This window comes from Panthera pardus, unplaced genomic scaffold (genome assembly GCF_024362965.1).
Source record: "Panthera pardus isolate Hobbes unplaced genomic scaffold, ASM2436296v1 HiC_scaffold_11, whole genome shotgun sequence".
Taxonomy (NCBI): domain Eukaryota; kingdom Metazoa; phylum Chordata; class Mammalia; order Carnivora; family Felidae; genus Panthera; species Panthera pardus.
In genome coordinates, this window is record NW_026526666.1 from 83,712,428 (window position 1) to 83,736,360 (window position 23,933).

At 41.7% G+C, this 23,933-nt stretch overlaps 1 protein-coding gene and 1 non-coding gene across 17 annotated transcripts in view; both read right to left on the reverse strand.

Moving 5' to 3' along the window:
- Positions 1-23,933, reverse strand: part of PUM1 (pumilio RNA binding family member 1) — a 133,266-nt gene that overhangs the window by 23,395 nt on the left and 85,938 nt on the right. For 13 of the 16 annotated variants that reach the window (XM_053898259.1, XM_053898254.1, XM_053898238.1 and 10 more), the window contains 5 exons: positions 20,157-20,308; positions 15,105-15,243; positions 13,662-13,805; positions 12,447-12,743; positions 11,124-11,360 (listed from right to left, as the gene is read on the reverse strand). In XM_053898259.1, coding sequence (XP_053754234.1) covers positions 11,124-11,360; positions 12,447-12,743; positions 13,662-13,805; positions 15,105-15,243; positions 20,157-20,308 — 969 coding nt within the window. The remainder of the gene's footprint in view (positions 1-11,123; positions 11,361-12,446; positions 12,744-13,661; positions 13,806-15,104; positions 15,244-20,156; positions 20,309-23,933) is intronic. The other 3 variants (XM_053898250.1, XM_053898248.1, XM_053898239.1) reach the window with 2 other exon arrangements.
- LOC128776005 (small nucleolar RNA SNORD103/SNORD85) lies at positions 14,907-14,984 on the reverse strand. Its single transcript, XR_008420981.1, has one exon. It is a non-coding gene; the product is annotated as a small nucleolar RNA SNORD103/SNORD85 (small nucleolar RNA).

The window sequence follows — 23,933 nt, forward strand, 5'->3', positions numbered from 1 at the left end:
GCACTACGCTAGAAGTGTTTCATACACACTTTCCACTGAATTCTCACTGTTATTTTCGACAAGGAGTTTTAAACTACCATGTACGTACCAGATGACTAAGGTGAAATGCTCACCCAAAGATACAAAACCTAAGATGATCATGGCTAGGAAGTTACAGAACTCGACTCTAGAATAAGTGCCCTTGCAGCCATGTGAGTCTCATTTTCAGACTCAGTTATATCAAGTTTTCTTGTTCTAAAGGACTCTTTAAGGAAAGAAAAGAGAGAAGGTTTATAAGAATAGAGAAGGGTAAGGAGCCACACATGGCTGTTCTTTATTCCATTTCAGAAACAATTCTTTCTTCCCTGTCCTGAGACTGGGGAGAAATGGGCAAAGAGGTGAAAATCAAGTTAAGTCAGTGGCAGTCCTACAGAGGGTGGGAACAGCAAGGAACATGCTTCAGAAGAAAGAACAGCATACACAGAATTCTGAAAATAATTTACAGATATTTTAGGAACCTGGTCACTAACAAAGGTACTTAGGGGAAAATAGTAAGTCAACAGAGAAACAGAACCAATCTCCTGAAAAAGCCATCCAGATATGGATGACAAGTATAAGGAAACCTGAACGGTAACTGGCAAATTGCAATTAACGCAGAGTGGATAGCCTCCAGAGTTAAAACTGGAAGAGGACCCAGTCAGAGGGGAACCCCCAGAAATCTTCGATCTCTGAGAGGCCAACCAGGTTCCACAATAAATATGAGAGAAAAATGTTCTCAGGCTTAATTAAGTAAAGGGAAAAGAAACAATTTTGAAATAGGCCAGAGCACTCTGTTCTTAAGCAGGCCTGACCTCTGGGGAAACTGGTTAACCAGAGCATAATATGCTGGGTTATCAGAGACCGACTGACCTAGGAAAGAGAAATACACAACTCCAGCTTATTCAAACCATCCTGTCCCACCAAAAAGGGGAGAAAAAAACTGAGAAGCCCTTGTGAAGTTGGAGATCACTAAAAGAGCCCCAACCACAGGACTGCAGAACACTCCCCTCCCCCAACAGCTCACAACATTACCAAAAGCCTATTTATAGCAGTCCTGTTTACCTAGCACATCATACCCAGCTCTCAAGAAAAAATTACAAGACATACAAAAAGTCAAACAACACAATGTAAAGAGAAAGAGTAGGCATCAGAGACATACAAAGCAGGGATACTAAAGTTACCAGACTGGGAATTTTTTTTTTTCCCCAGAATGGGAATTTAAAACAACTACAATGAATCTGCCATGGGCTCTAACAGATAAAGTAGGCAGCATCCACGAACAGATGGGCAACGCAAGCAGAGATGGAAATCCTAAGAACCAAAAAGAGATGTTAGCAATAAAAAACGCTGCGACCAAAATGAAGAATTCTTTGATGGGCTTGTTAGTAGACGAGGCACAGATGAGGGAAGAATCTCTGGGCTAGAGGAAGTATCAACAGAATCCCCAAAAACCTAAAAGTAAAGAGAATAAAGACTCAGAAAACCAGAATCAAATTATCTGAGGACAATTACAAAAGGTGTAACATACACATAATGGGAAGATCAGAAGGAGAAGAAAAAGAAACAGAAAAAATATCAGGAACAACAACAACCAAGAATTTCTCCAAATTAACGTCAGACACCAAGCCACGGATCCAGGAACTTGGCAAACACTAAACAGGATAAATGCCCCCAAAACTACACCTCCACACATCATCTTCAAGTTATAGAAAATCAAAGATAAAGGGGGGGAAACACTGAAGGAAGCCAGAGTGGGGGGAAACACCTTACCTAAAAAGGAACAGAGATAATTACATCTCACTCTGCCTCAAAAAGCACACAGGCAAGAACAGAGTGGAGTAAAATATTTAAAGTTCTGAGAGAAGAAAACCCACAAATCTAGAACTCCATATCCTGCAAAATTGTGCTTCACAAGAGCAAAGGAGAAACAGACTTTCTCGGGCAAACAAACACTGAGGGAATTGGCTGCCAGTAGATCTACCTTGCAAGAAATCTTTAAAAAAAAAAAAAAAAAAAAAAAGTTCTTTGGAGAAGAGTAAAAATAAGTTCTTTGGAGAGAAGTAAAAAATAATATAGGTCAGAAACTGATCTATATAAAGAAAGGAAGAGCATCAAAAAAGGAATAGGTGAAGGTAACAAAAACTTTCATTTCTATTCTTAGTTGATAACAGTCTGTTCAAAATAATAATGGCGACAATGCATTCAGTGAACGCTTATGCTTAGATATGTGAAATGCTGGGTATGCTCATATGTAAGTGAAATGAGTAACAGCACTGAAACAAGGGACAGAAGAAAGGAACTGGGAGTTTATTATTGTAAGGTACTCACAGTACATGTCAAGTGGTATAACCTTATTTGAAAGTGAGCCTGCATCAGTTATAAATGACAGAAAAAGAGTGGAAGACAACACAGGAACAAAGAACAAAGGCAACAAATAGAAAACAGAAACAAATATCAGAGATATTGATCCAACTGTATCAATAATCCCTTTGAATGTCAAAGGTCTAATTGTAGCAATTAAGATTGTCCGAGTAGGTCAAAAAAGCATGACCCAACTAGATGTCGTCTACAAGAAATCGACTTTAAAAATGAGGACGCATACAGATAAAAAGTAAATGGATGGAAAAACTAGACTGCGCTAAACTAAATTAGTACATACTTCAGTTGTTTTCTACAAGTATATGAAAAGGTTTTCTGCCAGCAGCCATCTAGTTTTCCACCCTCTTGCTATCTGGAATGTTCTCTTTCATTTGCTTTTTGTACTCACACATCTAATACTGTGATCTAATCTACTGTGATCTAATTCTACTGGGTAAAACCCCGCCTTCTTCACCTTTAAAGAAAAATTCCCAAGGCCCCCAACATCTAGCTCTGGGTTTAATACAGGCAAGGCAACACCACTCACCAAAATGTTTATAAGTTCTCCCCAACCAAACCACTCCCTAATACTAATACCACAGCCAGCTAGCCCTAAATTAAAATAAGCCTAAAATGAACTATCTTCAGTGCATATGACTCAGTCCAAAATAAGTTAATTTTCACATGGTTAATTTTACAGAAGACAAGTCACTTTCAAAGAACTAAGTGAGCAATCACAAAACACTCCATTACCTTTTAGAATGGAGAAGCATGAAAAGGCACACCCGTGACTAGTAAACAATCTGAAATTAGTACGGGTTACTGAACAATAAATTAGAAACATCTCTTGCAGTTCAGGCAGGGACAGAGAAAACCATCTTGTGTTTGAACTTTGCTTTTCTTAAAGGACTAAGTACCTACAACCCTGAATTTAAAGAATAGCAAGAATTCATTTTAAGAATATAGGAATTCTATCATGACATAATACTAAACGCTTGTATTTTTTTGCCCCGGACAGAGAGATCATGAACTTTTGAGCTCACTTTTGCTGCATCTCAACACTGTGGGAATCACCAAGCACAGTACTCCTCTTCCAGGGCACGTGAAAAGGCTGGGAGTTGTCAACCGTGTACATTATAATAAATTACATCTGCTACTTCTCGATGCCTAGAGTTTAAAAGTGGCACAATCTGGGGATTATGGAGAAAGCCGTAAGCATGAAGCAGCAGCTTAGGAAACGCAGAGACGGGTGTAGAATGGAGAGGTCTACGGGTAGGCAGGACATGAAACTAGTTAGGTAAGAATCAGACCTTTGGGGCACCCATCTCCACATGCCTTACTTTTTCTCGCTGAGGTAGAGATGAAATTTGTTAGAGATGAATGCTTTAGGTACCAGCAAGAGCCCAAAGGCTTCCTCTTACCCACACGGAAGCCACAAATGAGGATTGTAAGTCTAACTGTTAATAATAATATTATCAAAAGCAATATTAATAATTACAAAAGCAGTATTTTAAAATTGAGAAATATAACACATGCTAAGACAAACTAAATATTTTCAACATCTGACTTGCTCGGGGTCATAAAAAACTTATTTGCATTACTAAACACGCATATACACCTATGCACATTTATGGATGGGAGAGATGGGAGGGAGAGACAGAGAGAAACGGGTGGGAGATTTTACTTAAGACATTTCCACCCTATGCCAACAAATCTGACAACTTAGATGGAACAAATTCCTAGAAAGTCACAAATTACCAAAACTGACTCAAGAAGAAATGGAAAATCTGACCCTGTAAGACCTAAATAGAAACTGAGCTAGTAAGCTAGTAATAGAGCTCCTTCCCACAAGTACAAGTAAACACCCAGGCCAGGATGGTTTCAGTGTTGACTTTTATCAAAAGTTTAAAGAAATAATATCAGTACTCCACAAATTCTTCCAGAAAACAGAGGGGGGTGGTACATTTCCTAACCTATGTTATAAGGTCAATATCACCATGATAACAAGTCAAACAAAGAAAGGAAAATGACAGATATCCTTCATGAATATAGATGCAAAACTCCTCAACAAAAATATTAACCAACTCCAACATGACCAAGTGGAGTTTATCCCTGCAATGCCAGCGTGGATTAACATCCAAAAATTATTAATGTGACATACAGTATTCACAGAATAAAAGATAAAAACCACATAATCATCAATAAACATAGAAAAAGCATTTAACAAAACCCAAACCCATTCACAGCAGAACTCTTAAACTCAGAACAGAAGTTAACCTGATAAGGGGCATCTATGAAAAACATACAATGATCATACTTAAGAGGAAAAGAGTAACACTTTATCCTCACGATCAGGAACAAGGCAAGGATGTGTGCTCTCGTCTACTGTATTTAACACAGTGCTGGAGGTTCTAGACGATCACACAAGAAAAGGAAATAAAAGGCATCCAGACTGGAAAACTCTTGTCTGTTTGTCTGTTTATTGGGAAACTCTTTATTCACAAGTGGCATGACCCTATATATAGAGTATTGTAAGGAATCCATCCAAATCTATTACGGCTAATTAATAAATATGGCAAGTGCGCAGAATACAAGATCAATATACAAAAATCAACTGCATTTCTATAAACAAGTGGCAAACAATCCAAAACCAAACCTAGAATACAATTCCATTCACAATACCGTAAGAAAAATAGAATCTGCAGAAACAAATTTAACAAAAGACACGTAAGACCTGTTCACTGAAAACTTCAAAACTTTACTGGGGAAACTGGTGCACGCAAAAAGATGAACTTCCACCTCGGGCAATATCACAAAATTAACTCAAAATGGATGACAGACTTAACTGTAAGAGCTAAAACAATAACATTTTTAGAACAAAAAAGGAGAAAATCTTTAAGACCCTGAGTTGGGCAAAGATTTCTTCTGAACCAGAAAGCATGAAAAACTGGACCTCATCGAAATTAAATACTGCACTTCAAAAGAGACTATTTAAAAAATGAAAAGACAAGGGGACCTGATTGGCTCAGTCATTTAAGCCTCCGACTTCGGCTCAGGTCATGATCTCACGGTTCCTGAGTTCGAGCCCTGCATCGGGCTCTGTGCTGACAGCTAGGAGCCTGGGGCCTGCTTCGGATTCTGTGTCTCCCTTTCTCTATTCCCCTCCCCTGCTCGCACCCTATCTCTCTCTTCTCTCTCAAAAATAAATAAACATTAAAGAAAAAAAATTTTTTAAATGAAAAGACAAGAAGAAACCAGAGGAAACTACATGCAAGGCAGGTATCTAATGAAGGACTTCTATCCAGGAATATAAAAAGGAATTTCCACAGGAATTCCAGGAATTCCTACAACTCAATAAGAAAACAAACAATCCAAATTTTTAAAAATATGAGCAGACATTACACCAAAGATATACGCATAGTTAATAAACACATGAAATCACGCTCAACATGACTGGTCATAAGGGAAACGGAAATTAAAACCACAATGGCAAACTGTTTCAAGTCCACTAGAAGAGCTTTTTAAATAAGAAAAGCACAACATTGGTGAGGATATAGAGAAACTGGAGCCCTCGTACGCTGCTGATGGGAATGTAAAATGTGTACCAACTTGGAAAACAATCTGGCACTTTCTCAAAAGGTTTAACATAAAACTAAAACACAATTCAGCAATTCTACTAGAAGAGAAATAAAAACATGTGACCAAAGAAAGACCTGCATGCAAACATTCACAGCAGAATAATCTCCAGGAGCCAAAACCTGTAATCAACAAAATCCTTCAACTGTGAATGGTTAGACAAAATGTGGCATATCCATAAAAAAGAAGACAATTTGGCAGTAAAATGAAACAAACGACTGACACACACAAGATCATGGATTAAATCTCAAAAACATGAGAAGGAGTAGGAGGACGACCCACCATGAGAAGGGAAGAAGCCAAACAAAAGAGATCACATACTGTACAGTTCCATTTATACGAAATGTTCAGAAAAGGCAAATTGAAAAACAGAAAGTAGACCAGTGGTTGACAGGGGCTAAGGGTGTGAATGCTAACAGATTAACTGTAATTGGTCTTGAGAAATCTTACCGAGGGGATGACAATGTTCTAAAATCGATTTAAGGTGATGGTTGCACAATTCAGAAAGTTACTAAAAATCAATGAATTATACACCTGAAATGGGTGAATTTTATGATATGTAAAATATAACTCAATAAAGTTGTGTCCTTAAGAATATTGGTCTTTAAACAATGGGTAATGGAAAAAAGCATTTAAGAGTCTCATGTAGGGGAACCTGGGTGGCTCAATAGGTTGAGCGTCCAACTTCAGCTCCGGTCATGATCTCATGGTGCTTGAGTTCGAGCCCCACGTTGGGCTATGCTGCTGTCAGGTGGGAGCCTGCCTTGGTTCCTCTGTCCCTGCCTTCTCTCTGCCCCTCCCCCACTCATGCTCTCAGGCGTGCATGTGCTCTCTCTCTCAAAAATAAACATTAAAAAAAAAAAGTCTTGGGGGCGCCTGGGTGGCTCAGTTGGTTAAGCAGCTGACTTCAGCTCAGGTCATGATCTCACAGCTTGTGAGTTTGAGCCTCGCATCACGGCTCTGAGCTGTCACCACAGAGCCTGAAGCCTCCTTTGGATCCTGTGTCTCCCCCTCTCTCTTCCCCTCCTCCACTTGCTCTCTCTCTCTCTCTCTCTCAAAAATAAATAAACATTAAAAAAAAATTTTTAGGAGTCTTACATTAGTCTTACTAACAAATGATTATTGAATAAATAATGAGGAAAAAAAACTAAGTAAACTAAGCAGGTCATTGATCATTTTGATAGTATCCTAACACACGTGGCTTCGGGGAAGAAGTATGAAAATATCATGGAGAAAAGACCCACACTGGGAAAACGAGAGATATACAGGCTGGCATGCACATTCAAACACTTGCTAGCTGTGTGTTCTTATGAAAGTCACCAGACCGTGCTGAGTTTAATTTTCCCTGTGTGTAACAGAGTTACGTGAGCATTTAACACAATGGATGCAAATGCACAGCATGGTGGTTAGTGACCCAAGAACTAATGGCCGGTGTCAGCAGGGCAGCGGTGTCAGTAGAAACTCTACTAGGTGTGGCCCAACATGTATTTGGTAAAGAAATGTCAAGTTTCCGGCACCAAAATGTCTTTAAGGACCTCTGTATGGACACTGTTAGAAACCAATTCCCAGGGGCGCCTGGGTGGCTCAGTCGGTTAAGCAGCCGACTTCGGCTCAGGTCATGATCTCGCGGTCCATGGGTTCAAGCCCCGCGTCGGGCTCTGTGCTGACAGCTCAGAGCCTGGAGCTTGTTTCAGATTCTGTGTCTCCCTCTCTCTGACCCTCCCCCGTTCATGCTCTGTCTCTCTCTGTCTCAAAAATAAACAAACGTTAAAAAAAAAAAAAAAAATTAAAAAAGAAACCAATTCCCAGGGCACCTGGGTGGCTCAGTCAGTTAAGTGAGCGTCTGACTTCGGCTCAGGTCAGGATCTCGCAGTTCTGGAGTTGGATCCCCACATCAGGCTCTGCACTGACCATGCAGAGCCTGCTTGGGATATATTCTCTCTCTCTTTCTCTCTCTCTCTCTGCCCTTCCCCCACTTGGGCACTCTTTCTCTCTCAAAATGAACAAATAAACTTAAGAAAAGGGAAAGGAAAGGAAAGGAAAGGAAAGGAAAGGAAAGGAAAGGAAAGGAAAGGAAAGGAAAGGAAAGGAAAGGAAACGAGGGGAGGGGAGGGGAGGGGAGGGGAGGAAAAAAGAAAAGAAAATGAAGAAAAGAAAAGAAAAGAAAAGAAAAGAAAAGAAAAGAAAAGAAAAGAAAAGAAAGGAAAGGAAAGCAATTCCCACACCTCTGTTTTGTCTAGGTTAGGACTAAAGCATAGGACAACCCTTCTGTCAAGCAAACAGACCGAGCAGAGGCAAAGCTCTACCAATCAAGACACAAAGTTCCTCAGGAATGACACGTATGGTTTACACAGTACGCGTAGCAATGGAAGTCCAATGCGAACACATACAACTAAGTTGCTTAAATGAGGTAAACTGTTTCGAAAGGGAAGATACGTTTAAAAATAAAGCCAGGTGGGCAGCAGGAGTCCTTAAAATGAGAAATGACTCACACCAACAGTTATTGCCTACCTCACAGGGGAAACATAATTAAGAAGGATTTAATTGCAGATATACTGGAAAGAGGAAAGGCACCATGCACCCAAGTACTGTTTCCAGCCCCATTTTCAAACACCAAGAACCACAGCACCTAGTTCAGAGGCTGACAGAGCCAACCTGTAGCTAAAGCCCACAGGACAAATCTGGCCTGCCACCTATTTTTATAAATAAAGTTTGACTGCATGAGAGCTACACATTCATTCTCATTTTGTTTGTGGCCAATTTTGTACCTCACAACAGAGTTGAATACTTACTACAGAGGCCACCTGACCTGCAAGCCTAAAATATTTACCATCTGTCTCTTAACCAAAAAAACTGTTAAATTAAAAAAAAAAAAAAAAAAAAAAATTGGGGCACCTGGGTGGCTCCATCGGTTAAGCGTCCAACTTCGACTCGGGGTCATGATCTCACAGTTCATGGGTTCGAGCCCCACATCAGGCTCTCTACCGTCAGCCCGGAGCCTGCTGTGGATCCTCTGTCTCCCTCTCTCCCTGCCCCTCCCCCACTCCCTCACTCTCTCTCAAAAATAAACAAACGTTGAAAACAATTTTTTTTAGTAAAGTAAAAATGTTTGTAGATTTAGTTTCTTTACTACAAATGTCAGATTATTAGCTGACACGGTTCAAATGTTTAACTCGAGGAATTAAAAAGAGAGACTTTCTGGACGTGATGAAAACACTGGTTTAAAAGATACCCTGGGTATGTCACGGGCCAGGACATGCACACTGACAGTGCAGGCTTCGGGGCCGAAGAGGTTTGACACTAAATCTCTTCAGAGAATGCGAAGACCTAGGCAAGATATTTAAGGCAGTTTCCTCACTTTGTATCATGGGCAAAATACCTAATCCCTGCCTGAGTCATATGTACAGCACCCAAAACCATTAATAGCAGCCAATAATAACCACTAAGCGTTAGCTCCATCTATATACTAAACGGGGACTTTCATTTACCCCTAATGATCTGCATTAACCCTCAGTCTTTAAAGGGAAGCATTCTGTCACTAGGAAACCCTGTCGTGCGACGGACCCCACTGCCTTCTCTGTCCAACACGTATTTACCCATCTGGAGCGTCCCCACAACTTTTCTAAAGTAACGTCCATATGGAACCTGAGCCCATGAGTTCTACAAGAACAGCTCTGACCTCGGAGATTGCAGGACACAAACACTCACACAAATGCATATGTGCGTACACAGCTTTGCCTGAAAACCCACCACTCCAACCCAGCGACCGCACTTTCCAGTCCCAGAATAAGAACTCTATTATCCTATCCCCTTCAAGACTTTTTTGGTTTTTATAGATCACTTTGCGGTCTTTGTCCTTCCAAATGAAAGCATACTATTTGTTTTTAGTCAGTTCTCATTTCAGAGCCCGTAAAGCCACTTCTAACCTTGCTGGTTAAAACAGTCCACATAAACTACAAACTCTGGATGATAACGATGCTAATGAGGTCACTGTTGCAAAGGTCCCAGTCTGCCGAGGGACACTAATAATGGAGGAGCGTGCACGAGCACAAGGCAGAGGGTGTGGGGGTAATCCCTGTACTTTCCCCTCAATCTTGCTATGGATCTAAAACTGCTCTTAAAAAAATGTCTTTTTTTAAAAAATAATAATAATAATAATAAATAGAGGATTAAAAAACAAAAAAACAAAAACCAGAAGTACCCAAACATGATGATTTTTCCCAGGACACTGCCAGTTTAGGTCTACCATCAGAGTAATTATTAACAGCACTCCCATCCACTCTCAAACATGCCCTGGGCTGCACGATAAATTATATGGTCACTCTACTCCAAAGCCTCAACTTCCCCCACCTAAAGAATAAATCAGTGCTTCAGAATCCACACCCAACAAATAACCAAGGGAAGGAAGTATGCACCGTCTTCCACCTCTTCCAACATTTAGGAATTTGCCACCCAAAGTGTTAATATAAAGTTTCTTTTCATTCTTACAGTCTGCTGTTTACAATCCTCTCTTCTTTCCTCATTTTAGGATCTAGATGGTAACATTTTTTAAATCCCCATACACAATAACAACCTAAACATATAGTTGAGAAATACACTTCTATACTCATTAGCATACTAGGTAGTTTATATAAAAAAATTGTAAGAATCTGGCAAATTTTTTACATAGAGTGTTTTCTGTGGAAAAGATATTAAGCGTAAACATGGGGGGGAGGGAGTCTGAAAAATAAGGCAAAATATTAATTGTGATATTTCAGTGGTGACACTAGGTGAACACATTCTTTGTCTGTGTCTCTGTGTTTTCCAGCTTTACTGAAAATGAATCTGTACTGGGTTTCTCATGAAAGACTCCCACGTGTAGACCAAGAACAAGATGTTCAGACGGAAGCTGAAGTGAATATACAGGGGACGCGCCCAAACCTGAATAAACCCGTAACTGCTATGCTATCTAGGTACAGCCTATATAACATGAGGCACTTAAGGAAGGCACAGAACACCCAGGGCGCTCCTGGGATAAAGGGACTGTCCTTTGCGTACGCAAAGTACTTGTAATGTCATCAGTGGCAAGAGGTTTCTAGAGTTCAAGGTGGTGTTAGAGTAATGGTTCTTACCCAGGTTTAAGCTTGAAGAGGATCCATGTGAAGAGAGGGAAGGAGGTGGTGTCTGTGAATGTCCTGGTCCCTGACTAGGGAGAGGCATGCCCACGGGTCCAGGAGAGGAGGAAAAGCTAAGGCCGTTATAAAAACTGTGTCCAATGGGGGTCAAGCTGCTCGATGTCCTCTTATAAAGGTCACTGCTGCCAGTCAGGGAGTCACGGCGGGAGCCACTGCCAGTGTTGGAGTTTGCAACTAAAATGGAATTAAAACAATGCAGATAAGAAAAGGCCTGTTCTTTGAAGAACAAGCCCAGTGACCTGTTCCTAACACTTTGATCCAGACTCCTTACCACCGCAAATCTGTCAGCAGAGACAGCCTAACTGTTCATGTGGCAGTTCTAGGGGCAGGTAAAGTAATAAAGAGGACATGGCTCGGTTTAACATGAAACTTTTGTTCAAACCATCACACGAATGCTAAATTTACCTTCCTTTGGTGTCACATATTATGGGGTGGGGATGGGTTAAAAAGCTCTGACGGCCACATAAGCTATGGAAAAGGTGAAAGAAAATGGGCTAGAAAGAATGCCTTTCATCAACCCAAAGGTTCTAGTAGAAAAATGGAGTACAGAAAAAAAAAGATTTGTAAATGGGGTATCGTCCCCCTACACAAGACTTACATATGAAAGCCTGTTTTCTCAATGGGTTCGATCAAGAGTTACTGCTAGCCCCCAATTCCAATTGAAGATTCTCGCTCTCAAACATGCCCTGCTGTTCGGAGATCACATGGTTTTACAAACACTGCAATTATCCCACTGTTTCCCTTACTCCTTCCCTGCTTTTCTCTCCCATCAAAACATTAAAAATATCTTGGTCTAATTTCCACCTTCCCACTTTGCCATAATATCCACCTTAATTCTTCTCAGAAGACTGGAGAAAATTCCTGACTCTTCAAGGCCTGCAGACTGTGGGGTACGCTACCCTGTGGTCTTTGGTAAGTCCTCCTCCCTCAGTTTTTAGTGTCCACATTTCTACGCTTCCCTCCACGTTCTTCCCAATGCCTGAAAAAAATCTCCCCTGGTTTTCCGATCCCTGAAACAAATCGACTCTGAGAGTATAAATAAGTAGCAACATAAGCATAAAACTGAAATCGGCCCCAACCCTAAAAACTTGATTTAAACAGTCCATCATCTCAGATATGTGGGACGGCCGGCTTCCCACGGGGGTCGGTCCAGATCTGCCTGGGGCATCTGTCCAGGATTCCATGCACTGTCAGTGTTCCATAAAGATTGTAAAAATAATTACAATTCAGTTTTAACAGCACATAAAGTCTGATTTCTACCTGCGGTTCCAAACCCTCCAAGGGCTGATCCCAGGGTGGCGCCGAGAGAACTGCTACTTCCAAATCCCAAGGACGTGTTGGCAGGCTGGGCTGAGCCCTGGGAGAAGAGGGAGCTGCTCTGTGAGTTGCTGCTCAGAGAGTTGTTGCCATAGAAAGAGCTGGATGCCAGGCTGTTACTGGGCTGCTGCTGGGGCTGGGGCTGGGGCTGCTGGGTCCCTAAAGGGCGAAACGGTCCATTTGTTGTTCCAGCAAGACCACCGGCTGCTCCATTTGCTGAAGCTGCGGCCGCTGCAACAGCTACGAAGAAGAAAGCAAACCATTGGGCTGTGAAAGGGACTGGCCGCATTCCCCAGCCACGGTGTCATCCTTCCGAAAACCCCGTAACGCCGTCCTATCTCTTCGAAGCGGACGTGAGCCTCGTACACAACTACACAAATCTGCCTTCGACCCCTTCATCTGAAGCTTCTATTTTCTATTTCTGCTTCCAATGTGAAGTCAAAATACCACCGAAGCCAAATTCACTATGGTGGCGGCTTTAAGGAGTCTGCAGTTTAAAACAGGTACAGATGTCAAACGTAGCTGTTTTAACTACAACTACTTCCTCAAATCTCAAGTTCCACAAATATCATTGTTGAGGACTTTTCCAGAACCACTGTCATCAATATACTCAAGTCCCTCGAATTCCTGAACATATTGCTCTCTTCTAGATGTTTCCGCCGTCGTTCCTAATTTACATTTCTAATATATATACACACACACAAAGCCTACAACAAAAACCTATGTATCGTTTATCCCCCATCAAAATGTATTGCTCTGCCACTTCTCACTACTCCCTCTGTCCCGCCTCCACCCCGAAAAACAAAAACAACATATTTAAAAAAAAACAAAAAAAACATTATCTGAAAATAATGAAAATAAGGACATGGATTTCTGTGAAATCAGCCTTGGACTGCTGCCAACGGTGCCGTTGTGCGTGAGTAATCCAACTTCCTATGTTCACGGTGGAGCAGGTCCTTGCTGCTAACCAGCTGGCACATGGCTGTCAACAGAATCTATCGAGGTCACTTGCTGCTTCTGCTTTTCTCTTTGAAATATTACAGGGCAGAATTGCTATATCGAGAACTGTCAAATGAAGTACATTTCAACAGACTGTAAGAACATCGTCCGTCGCCCATTTCGGATCTCTGACAGGAGTTCACGGAGCGGGAAGCTCACCTGCTTGAGCGGCTGAGGAACTGATGATGACTGGGGCGGGAGCGACCAGCCGCACAGGAGCCCCGAGACCGTTTCTCGCCCCTGCGTTCACCACGAGGGCACCGGTTTGGTCATAGTAAGCAGCAGGAGCCAAGACCGGATAACCTGGGAATGTCAAGCCACATGTGAGTAGACAGGAAGCTACCAGGGCCTCCTGGGCGCTAGCAGACTGTAAACAGTCACAGATTTGACCGTGGGGACCGACAGACGCAGATTTCTATCCTGGCTTCACTACCTGGACAGCGGTATGACCCTGAATCTCTGCGCATCCCATTTCCCCAGTGACGATGATAAGAATACCTGCCTCATAATAAAAGTCTTGAGACGATCAGAGGAGGAATGCGAAAGATCTCGCATGGTGTCTGGCACAGTATGGTACAGTACTATTCACCACCCGCTAAGTGTCAGCAAGGGAATTCGGCGGGCCAGGGACACCTGCGCTCTTCCAAGTGCTAACCAAGGTTACCACCAGAAATCATACCCTGACAATTTTTTTTACAGTTTCCTCGACTACAAAAATAACAGAGAGTATCAATGATTACAACGCAGTACTTCCGTACCTCGTAACAGTCTGAGCACAAATACCCTGCAAGTTACCAGGTAAAACCTAGACACACTTCAAATAATAGGAGCTTTCGGCACCTCATGGAATCTCCAAATCCTACTGAGCCACAGGAGACATTACAGGTGACTTCCCAATAAAAGCTGAATGCTTAGTAACTCGTACAACAAATGATGCAGGTCAAAGTTACTCGGTGAATTCCTAAGTAGATCAGTTAATGTGGCTATGCTCCATGATCAGTAAGAATCCATAAATTTATGCTGAGGTCTCACAAGGACCTGTTTCAAAGGAAGAAGCACAAATTACTTCCAACCTGTGCAAAGAACAGGACCAGGTGACAGTGAGCCAAGAATAACATCTGCTCGAGGTGAAGATCAACCACAGGTAGGGAACCACAAAGCACCTCTGCTGTCGGCTCAGGAGAAATCCCAGAAACGTAAGGGATGGCCCCATCAAGGAACACTAGGAACTTCTTCCGTAATACTGTTCAAAGACATCAGCATAAAGACTAAAACCTGGGAGTGACGCCAAAGTAGCCTGCCCACTCCTTCCATCATCCCCAATCCCAAGGGACAAAACAGATCACCACCAAAGGACAACGGCATACTCCAAGCAGTGTGTGGAGAGACACGTGTAAGATTAAGACTGGCTCAGAACAATCAGGTGCTCTCATCAACGAACGATGGTCTAAGTGAGGGCAAGTGTATGTCATCCCTGCCAGTCCCCAAATCGTGACAAGTCTACTACGCAAGCCGAAAGTACCGCCTGTTTTCCTCTCAGTCTCCCCCAACAAGCAGACTGTTTTTTCCCTCAAAGCATGAGGAACAACAATGCAGCCTCACCTGGCATGCCTGCAGCCAGTCCTTGTCCAAAAGCAAGGGCAGAATTCACTGCTGCAGCTGCCACTAGTGGATCTGTTTGCTGTCCCTGCTGGTTCTGATTTGGGGTCAAAGGACGCTGGCTGGCTCCTCCACGGAGAACCTGGGAGACAGAAATAAATCAACTACTTTCTTCTCATTGGAAATACCTAAGACCCACCGTGTGCTTAAGTTGGGTCAACTTTTTTAAATTGGTAGTTGTAAACCATTTCTCCTATAATGTTTTATATGGCATGGCTGTTAGGATAAAAGTTCAATTAACAGCATTTCATTGAATGAAATCTCATTCTACCACTCTTAAACATTATTACCTTTACAAGCAGCCAAAAGCCTATAAAAGTGAGGATTCATTAATCAAATACTTAATGCCTTCCATCTGGCAGGTACTAGAGACAAGGCAACAAACAAGACAAACAAAGCCCCTGCCCTCTTAAAGCTTTCATTCCAGTGAACGAAGACAGATAATTAAGTCTAAACACAGTGTCAGTGCTCTGACAAAAAGTGCATCGAGGAGGAGGAGGAGGAGGAGGAGGAGGAGGAGGAGGAGGAGGAGGAGGAGGAGGAGGAGGAGGAGGAGGAGGAGGATGGAGTGGGAAGGGGAGTTTAGATAGGTAAACAGAGGTAATTTACCCACATAATTAGACTAAAATAGCTGTGTCTAAAGGGGAACACACACACACACACACACACACACACACACACACACACCCCAAAAAGTCTGTATTTCCTTTATAGAATATAAGAACATCTTCTCTACCCTATAACACTATTGGTATTCAACAAGGCCCAAATGGTCCCAAATGAGCTCACCAGGACTGGATTTAGGAGGCCTCTGAGCTGTTTCTATTTCTCCTCTCATAAATTTCACAACAGACAGCAATCTAAATGGAGACGTGTCAAGAACACTGCCATTTCAGTACAGAACACCAGTTCTGCCACTGTGATGAAGGATCTACTTTTTATTAATGAAACATGGGCACCAAAATGCTGGTAATCATTCTTTTTCTGAATGCTCTGAAGAATCTACTCCACGTGATCTATATGCTCCAGTAAGTAAAAATGCAAAACCCACAGACCGAGGCTAAAATTATAAAATGCGTTTTGCAATGTTTTCCAAAGGCAAAGTTCTTCTCGGATCACTTTCACTATCACTTTGCTATTTATAAAAGTTAGACATATGGTCAGGAACCTGGGTACAGATTATTCTTGGTACCACTGGGTAAACAATATAAAAGAGAAACACCACTAGCTATTTATTAAATGAGCATAAGAGAAACAACACCATCCACACTGGCAAGAAGAGATGTGTAGACAATTTACTCCCAGTCTCTTATTTCCTTCTCTGTAAAATTAGTTAAGGGTAACAGCTGATCCTGCAAATATGTTGGGAGCATTCGAATTAATTTCTGCAAGGCACAATACCTGGTACCCAGGAGATAATCAATAACCAATAGCTAATTACTATCGAAATATTTATTTGTGACCTAAGGAATCTAACAGACTTTCCAAGAGAAAGAGTGCTTTAATCCACACAGAAGAGTCAAAGGAGGTTGCCCAGCGGAGTGTTTGCACCAAGATCCAGAAGAGCTGTCACTCTAGGAAAAGTAAACAGCATGTACACATATATGGCAAATACTAATAGTTCAAGAACTAATACAACATCAACGAAACCATCATTATCATTGGGCATTATGAACTAGGCTTATGTTTGGTTAGGAGTTGTAGGAAAGGTCAGGGGACAGGGGAATGGACAATGTGCCTGAAAAAAGAGGTAGTCCAGACTATTGAGCCCCGTTTTAATGAGAGAAACGTTGTTTCCTTTATGTCCAGTCTCTAGAAAACTGTGTGGGGCCCTGATGACTAATCAAAGTTCTTAGGTCCACTGCCAATATGTATATATTTTAATTTCATCAGTAGCTATCAAGTCTGGATTTTATGGAAACACATGTATAAAATTTATAAGTAACATTTTAACATCTAACAAAATCACAAAAATTACTTTGTAAAACACTATCCTTGGAGTTAGCTTACTATCTCTCTTTATGATGTAAAAGCTGTTAAATTCAAATTTCTTTTAAAAGGTACCAATTTAAATACAGCATTTGAGATCTACCAATACCTAATACTCAAGGAGATGCTCAATGGGGATATCTTTATTAATAATCATTCATCCTTCTATAGTTCACCATGCTCGGTAAAATTATCATCTACAGAGTCTCCTCCATTCTAGAAAGTTCAGAAGCCATTCTAAATGCTTCTCTCTAGTGGCGCCTGGGTGGCTCAGTTGGTTAAGCATCTGACTTCGGCTCAGGTCATGATCTCACAGTCCGTGAGTTCAAGCCCTGCGTCGCCCTCTGTGCTGACAGCTCAGAGCCTGGAGCCTGCTTCGGATTCTGAGTCTCCCTCTCTCTCTGCCCCTCCCCTACTCACACTCTGTCTCTCTCTCCCTCAAAATAAATAAACATTAATTTTTTTTTTTTTTTTTTTTTAAATCTCAACGCTTCTCTCTCAAAATGCAGTATCTAACACCAAATCACTGCCAGGTTTGCCAACGCGTCCTTGGCTTCAACCCAACACACAAGGAGTTTTTCTTTAGCAAACGCTTAAAATAGAAAAGAACAAAAATTTTATCAGGTGTCAAAGGAACCTTCAAAAAGGATGAAAAAGGAATCAGAAGTATGATGGAGTAGCTGGAATGTCACTGCCTGTGCAGAAAGTTCCAGCAATTAGGTGTGGAACAGTTACCATGCCTAGAACACAACAAATGCTTTCTGATTAAAACATAAAGGCCAAAAAGGTCAAAAGCAAAGTTTAAAAAGGGCCTCTCGTTTCAAGGACTATGACAAAGGACTTCACCAACAAAACTGTTTTTTCCTAAAATGACCGAAACAGAAACTGACAAAATAACTTTGGAACTGAACTATGGCTGCTCATTAAAAAGTAAAAAGCAGTGTGAATAATCTTTCCTCGGTAGGGTCTGCAACTGTGGGTGACAGAAATCCCTGAAATGCAAATGACTGCCATGCCCATTTGACAGCTCAGGAGACAGACTCTCTGAATACAGAACAGCTGTGCTCCTTGACCTCTAGGTGCAACCAGGCCACAGGAAAACAAAGGCCAGGCCTCAGGTTTTCCGGAACTCTGAATATCACAACACGGTCAGAAAATAACACAAGTTGTGAATTACAGATTTGTGTTCAAATCTCAACAATATATGTGTGACCCTGGCCACACAAATTCCATTTCCTCAATCTTATGTAGGGAAATCATATAATCTATCAGAATTAGAATAAGCAAAAGAAATCCTATGTGGAACACTCAGCTTTATTTTTTTAAGCACTTAATTTTAAGCAAAAAGCTTTCAACAAGTAGTTCCTACTATTTTTCTTGCGCACTCTGCTAGAACTACTTTGAAAACGTAGCAATTACTTCTGTCTTCCAAATCCACGATTATTTGGCAGCCATTTAAACATAAAGATCATCATACAAATAAGTACTGACTATCCACAAAGAGTAAGCTATGAGGCTTATTAACAGGGATCACCCATTATGTCAACAAATTATCTGTTAAATTCCCTTACATATCCTGGTGCAAGAATTGTACCCTTGCAAAGAAAATCATGCATCAGCTTCCAAAAATTTATCTTACGGTAAAATGACTGATCTTACTGGAAAATGATGAATTGGCTAGAATTTTAAGATCTGAGTTTTTCTATAACTTTACGGAATCTAAAATATTAAATACATACTCTCTTAGTGAGACTAGTAAAAACCATTCTTGTTTGCATCGTATCACATATGGTGTTTTGCCTCAAAAGACGGCTTTGACAATGTGTATCAAAGCCTAACTGTTCATTTTATTTGCACAGAAAAAAACAAAACAAAACTCCATTTCTAGGAATTTACTCCATGGAAATAATCAGACACTTATACAAAGGATATCAGTCCATCTTTTTTATAACATCAAAATACTGCTAAGCTAAATATCAAATAATAGTAATAAACTGGCGAAAACATGGGACGCCTGGGTGACTCAGTCAGTTAAGCGTCCGACTTTGGCTCAGGTCATGATCTCGTGGTCCGTGAGTTCGCGCCCTGTGTTGGGCTCTGTGCTGATGGCTCAGAGCCTGGAGCCTGTTTCAGATTCTGTGTCTCCCTCTCTCTCTGGCCCTCCCCTGTTCATGCTCTGTGTCCCTCTGTCTCAAAAATAAATAAAAACGTTAAACTGGTGAGAACAAAAGACTGGAATACTCTGATACATTTAAATATAGCTAGCAAATATTTCTAAAAAGCATTAAATAATATGGAAAAGTGTAAAAACTCAAAACCGTGTGGAGAGCATAACCCTGACTTTATCAGAAGTTAAATAATAAAGCTAGAATGACAAATACCAAACATTAATATTGTTTTTTTCCTCACAAGAGGCATTTTTTTCTTCGAGTTTTCTAATTTACCACAATTTTCAGCAATAAACAGGTGTTTCTCTAGTAAGCAGGAGAAAATGGCCTATTCAAAACGAAAGGGCATACTCAGTTTCTTTCCCAACTCATTAAAAAGCTCTTCTTACTCTGAGTTAAAAGGTACAATAGGGTCACAGATTTCTATCCAATTCAGCTGGTGTTCTCAACAGGCAGTCCGGAGAACGAGTACGTCCCCTTTGGTGGCAAGCTGCCCTCGGGCAGGCAGAAGAACTCTGAGAACGGCGTCTAGAAGCAGACTCCGTGTGGCGGAAAGCAGTACTCGCTTTGCCACTTGCTAAGCGCGGACCCTCAACCACACGATTCTCTACAGTCTTCTCGTGCCCAATCTCATGATCTTACCTAGTCACACAGGCCAAGAACCTGCGAATACAAGGCATTCGGTGAGCCCTGCTGAGTCTGAGCCTGAACCCAGGTAACATGCGCAGGAGGGCACTCACCCATTCACAGCATTTCTCTAGCAGGAGTATCATTACATGTTAATGATAGCCAAGGACTCAAATGCACACTTAGATGGGTAAATTCTCTTTACACTTACCTGCTGCTGCCCTTGCTGAGCCTGTGGGGTAGTCTGCTGATTTGCAGAATTAGTCGCTGCCGCGGCGGCAGCCGCTTGCTGCTGGAAAAGACTGGCAGGGTAGACTCCCCAGGGAGTGACTCCATAATACTGGTGAGGGACCACAGCCGGGCCTAAAGATATCAAGAGAAAGGTAAGGAAGTTCAGACCAGTCAGAATCCACTCAGAGTTTCCAAAGGCTAAGTCAGACTCAACAGATCCTACCGTGAAATATTAAGAATATATGGATTCAGGGGCACCTGGGTGGCTCAGCCGGTTAAGCATCCAACTTCGGCTCAGGTCATGATCTCACGGTTCATGAGTTCGAGCCCCACAATGGGTTCTGTGCTCAGAGCCAGAAGCCTGCTTCGGATTCCGTCTCTCTCTCTCTCTCTCTCTCTCTGCCCCTCCCCCACTCACGCTCTGTCTCCCTCTCTCAAAAAATAAACGTTAAAAAAAATTAAAAGAAAAAAAAAACATAAAACATACAGATTCATTCTAGCTGATCGTGGATTGTTTTTTAAAAAACAGAAAATGTTTTTATATTTTTATAAAAGTCTTCTAAAGCCTGTAATATACTCCAGGCCAAGAGGAAGAAGCTAATGAAGGACAAAACATTTTAAAAAGGGAGAATAACTGATCAAAGTCAGAAAGGTTGGGTTTAAGAACAGAGGAACGGGTGCTGGGTCAGGAAGAAGACAAAAAGGCCTATGCTTCCCTGAGAAAGAAAGGACACGGGATAGACAGAGACCAAGTTTGTTATTTGAAGGGAAATAAATGGAGAGTCTGTGTGCGTCAAGTGAAGGAAGACAACAAAAAATTAAGGGTACCCTGCTCTCAATGGTTAAGGATGGCACCCAAGGTGACTGTCAGGGACAGGGGCCATGCTGCTCCATTAACTCCCGAAGCAGGAAAATCCACCAGTCTCTCACAACGTGACCCAGACACGCCACTGAACCTCCACCGCTCAATTTCTAAGAGGCTTGGTTCTCCCATTCCTGTTTTGGAAGTCAGTCAACACAACTACATTCAGACACTGATACATGAAATTTTGAACCTAAGTCACCGCTGAAAAGAAACAGGAACAAAACCTTGAGTTCTTACAGACCTGCTGAGTATCCTAAACAAAACTAAGCATTCTGCTTCAATCTAAATGATCTGTTCACCTTCTTTGGGGGAGGCAACACAGAGGTAACAGAGCTAGCAGACAGCAGCCTGGGTGGGGCAGGTGTCTAAACCACAGATTCCCCGAAGATGGCAGCAAGAAACACCAAAGCTGCACTGTGCCAACAAGACCAGGGCTCGGAGCCAGCTTCTCACATCTGCTGAAACACATCTCCAGTGAGAAGTTTCTTAAAGCACAGAACTTAAAATATTTGCAACCTGACTGAATAACAACAGTGCCTTTAGACAGAGTTCCAAAGAGCTATTTCAAATGTATCTATTCTGACACAGTAGCTAATCCTGTAGAAACATATATTTCATTAAATCAAAATAAACTGGAACGTGTGTTTTGTTTCCCAGTTTTAAGCTTCTAAAATACAAATGAGTCAAATTACATCCCTGCCCAACATTGCTCTGACATTTCTAATTTGGTATTTTCTGTACCTGTGGGCTTAGCCAAAAAGCAGCTCTGTTTATAAGGCTGCCCACTGTGAAATATGACATCTGGGTGCAAAATAAAGATGCTGCTGCTTAGAAAAGCTAGGTTACAGTATGAGCAACTTTTTTATAATAAGCAAAAGGGTAATGAAAACCTTTTAACGCCTCAGAACCTGCATAGTCTAAGACACCATACCCAAACTCATCTGACTAGCGTTTACAAAATGGGGTGGTCTTGGACATTTACCGAAAAGAACGAAAGAGGAAACAACAGTGAGACCTTACCTATGCCTTAGTTTCCTCACCTACGAATGGCTATCATAAGGGTGAGGGTGTTGCCACATCCAGGGCGAAAGGTTGGACTGCAACCTGCGATGACAGTCTCCACCAAAAGTCAACAAAACCACCTTCAGCTGTGCGCAGACTGCTGCTACCATCAACTTTTATACGACCCTCTAAGTTCTCTCAACTAGCATTTCTACTGCTGTCCCTGGTCACATGGCCTCTGACTGCATTTAGGAAAATACCCCCAGGGTGCATCATCAATTGAGCTGGGCTCATCAGGATGCCTGCTCCAATTCCTGTGTGACGAACACCCCACACGCGTATGCGGTTTCGTAGTTGAGGTGGTTAACATTTCTGGTTCTGTGTGAAAGAGCTCAAGTCTTTTTCAGTCTGGCTTAGGGATGAATACAACGATCAAGACCCTCATCACAAAACTATGATCTCAAGGAGGACAAGTGTGTCTTCCCTAAAACCAGTTCTTTGTTTCAAATAACATACAGTAAGTTAGCAAAGGAAAGAAAGTACAGAGAAGGCAATTCAAGATAGCACGGGCACTGGACACGACAGTAAAGTGCATGCATGGACTCTGAGTTAGACCTGGTTCAAACCCCAACTGTGTGATATTTAAATAGTGTGACCTTTGAAAAAAGGAGCTCTCTGAGCCCCAAATTCCTAATCTGTAAAATCATCCTCCAACAACTCGTATGAAACAAAAGCACTCGGCATAATGTCTGGCGAATGGTTAATAAGGGCTGAATAAAAATGAATGGTGGTTACGTAGCTCGTTCTGCTAGAAAGAGACTTGTACTACCCCAAAGGTGAGGGGGACAGAGGAACTATACTACATACATATCCATCAAAACACATGCTATTTGCAACAACATGGATGGCACTGGAGGGTATTACGCTAAGTGAAATAAGTTGGTCAGAGAAAGACAGATATCACACGTTTTCACTCATGTGTGGAATTTGAGAAACTTAACAGAAGACCATAGGGGAAGGGAAGGAAAAGTAAGTTACACACAGAGAGGGAGGCAAACCATGAGAGACTCCTAAGTACAGAGAACAAACTGAGGGGTGATGGTGGTGGGAGCTTGGGGGGGTGAGGAAAACGGGCGATGGCATCGCAGAGGGCACTTGTTGAGATGAGCAGTGGGTGTTGTGTGGAAATGATGCATCACGGGACTCTACTCCCGAAGCCAAGACTACACTGTATGTTAGCTAACTTGACAATAAATGATAAAAATAAAAAATAAAATAAAATCAAGATTTGCTCCTGTCTTTCAAACACAACAAAACCACGCTAAAATGTGAATACTAAAAAAAATAAATAAATTCTATACTGTACATTTGAGTTCATAATGGCAAACTGCATGCTAGATAAAAAGTAGACTCTTACAATAATATTTAGTCACAATTAACATGACTTGGAGGGATTTGGAAGACACTTACTTCGTCCTAACATTGAATCCAATCTACCATACACGTGTGACCCCATTATGGTGCCAGCAACTGTGCTACAGAGATAAGTAACAGAAAGGCCTGCTTTTGAAAGAGTTCAATCTTAAGGGGGTTTTAAAACCACTCACTCAAACATCCACCAGCAATGAACACAAAGTAATAAGAAGTAACAGAGAGAAAAATGGGGGAGGGGGTGGTAGCCAAGGAAGGCTTTCTAAGGGGTAACACTGCCAGCCAATGAGATTCCCAAAGAATGGGAGGAGTTTACTATAGAGGACTAAGGAAACCACAGGAGGCAAAGACACAGAGACCTAAACCAGCGTGGTGTCTGCAGCAAGCTAAAATTCATTTAGTGCAGCGAGAATGTGTGGTATGAGCCAGTAATAGCTGATCGGAGAGGCGAAGAAAGTG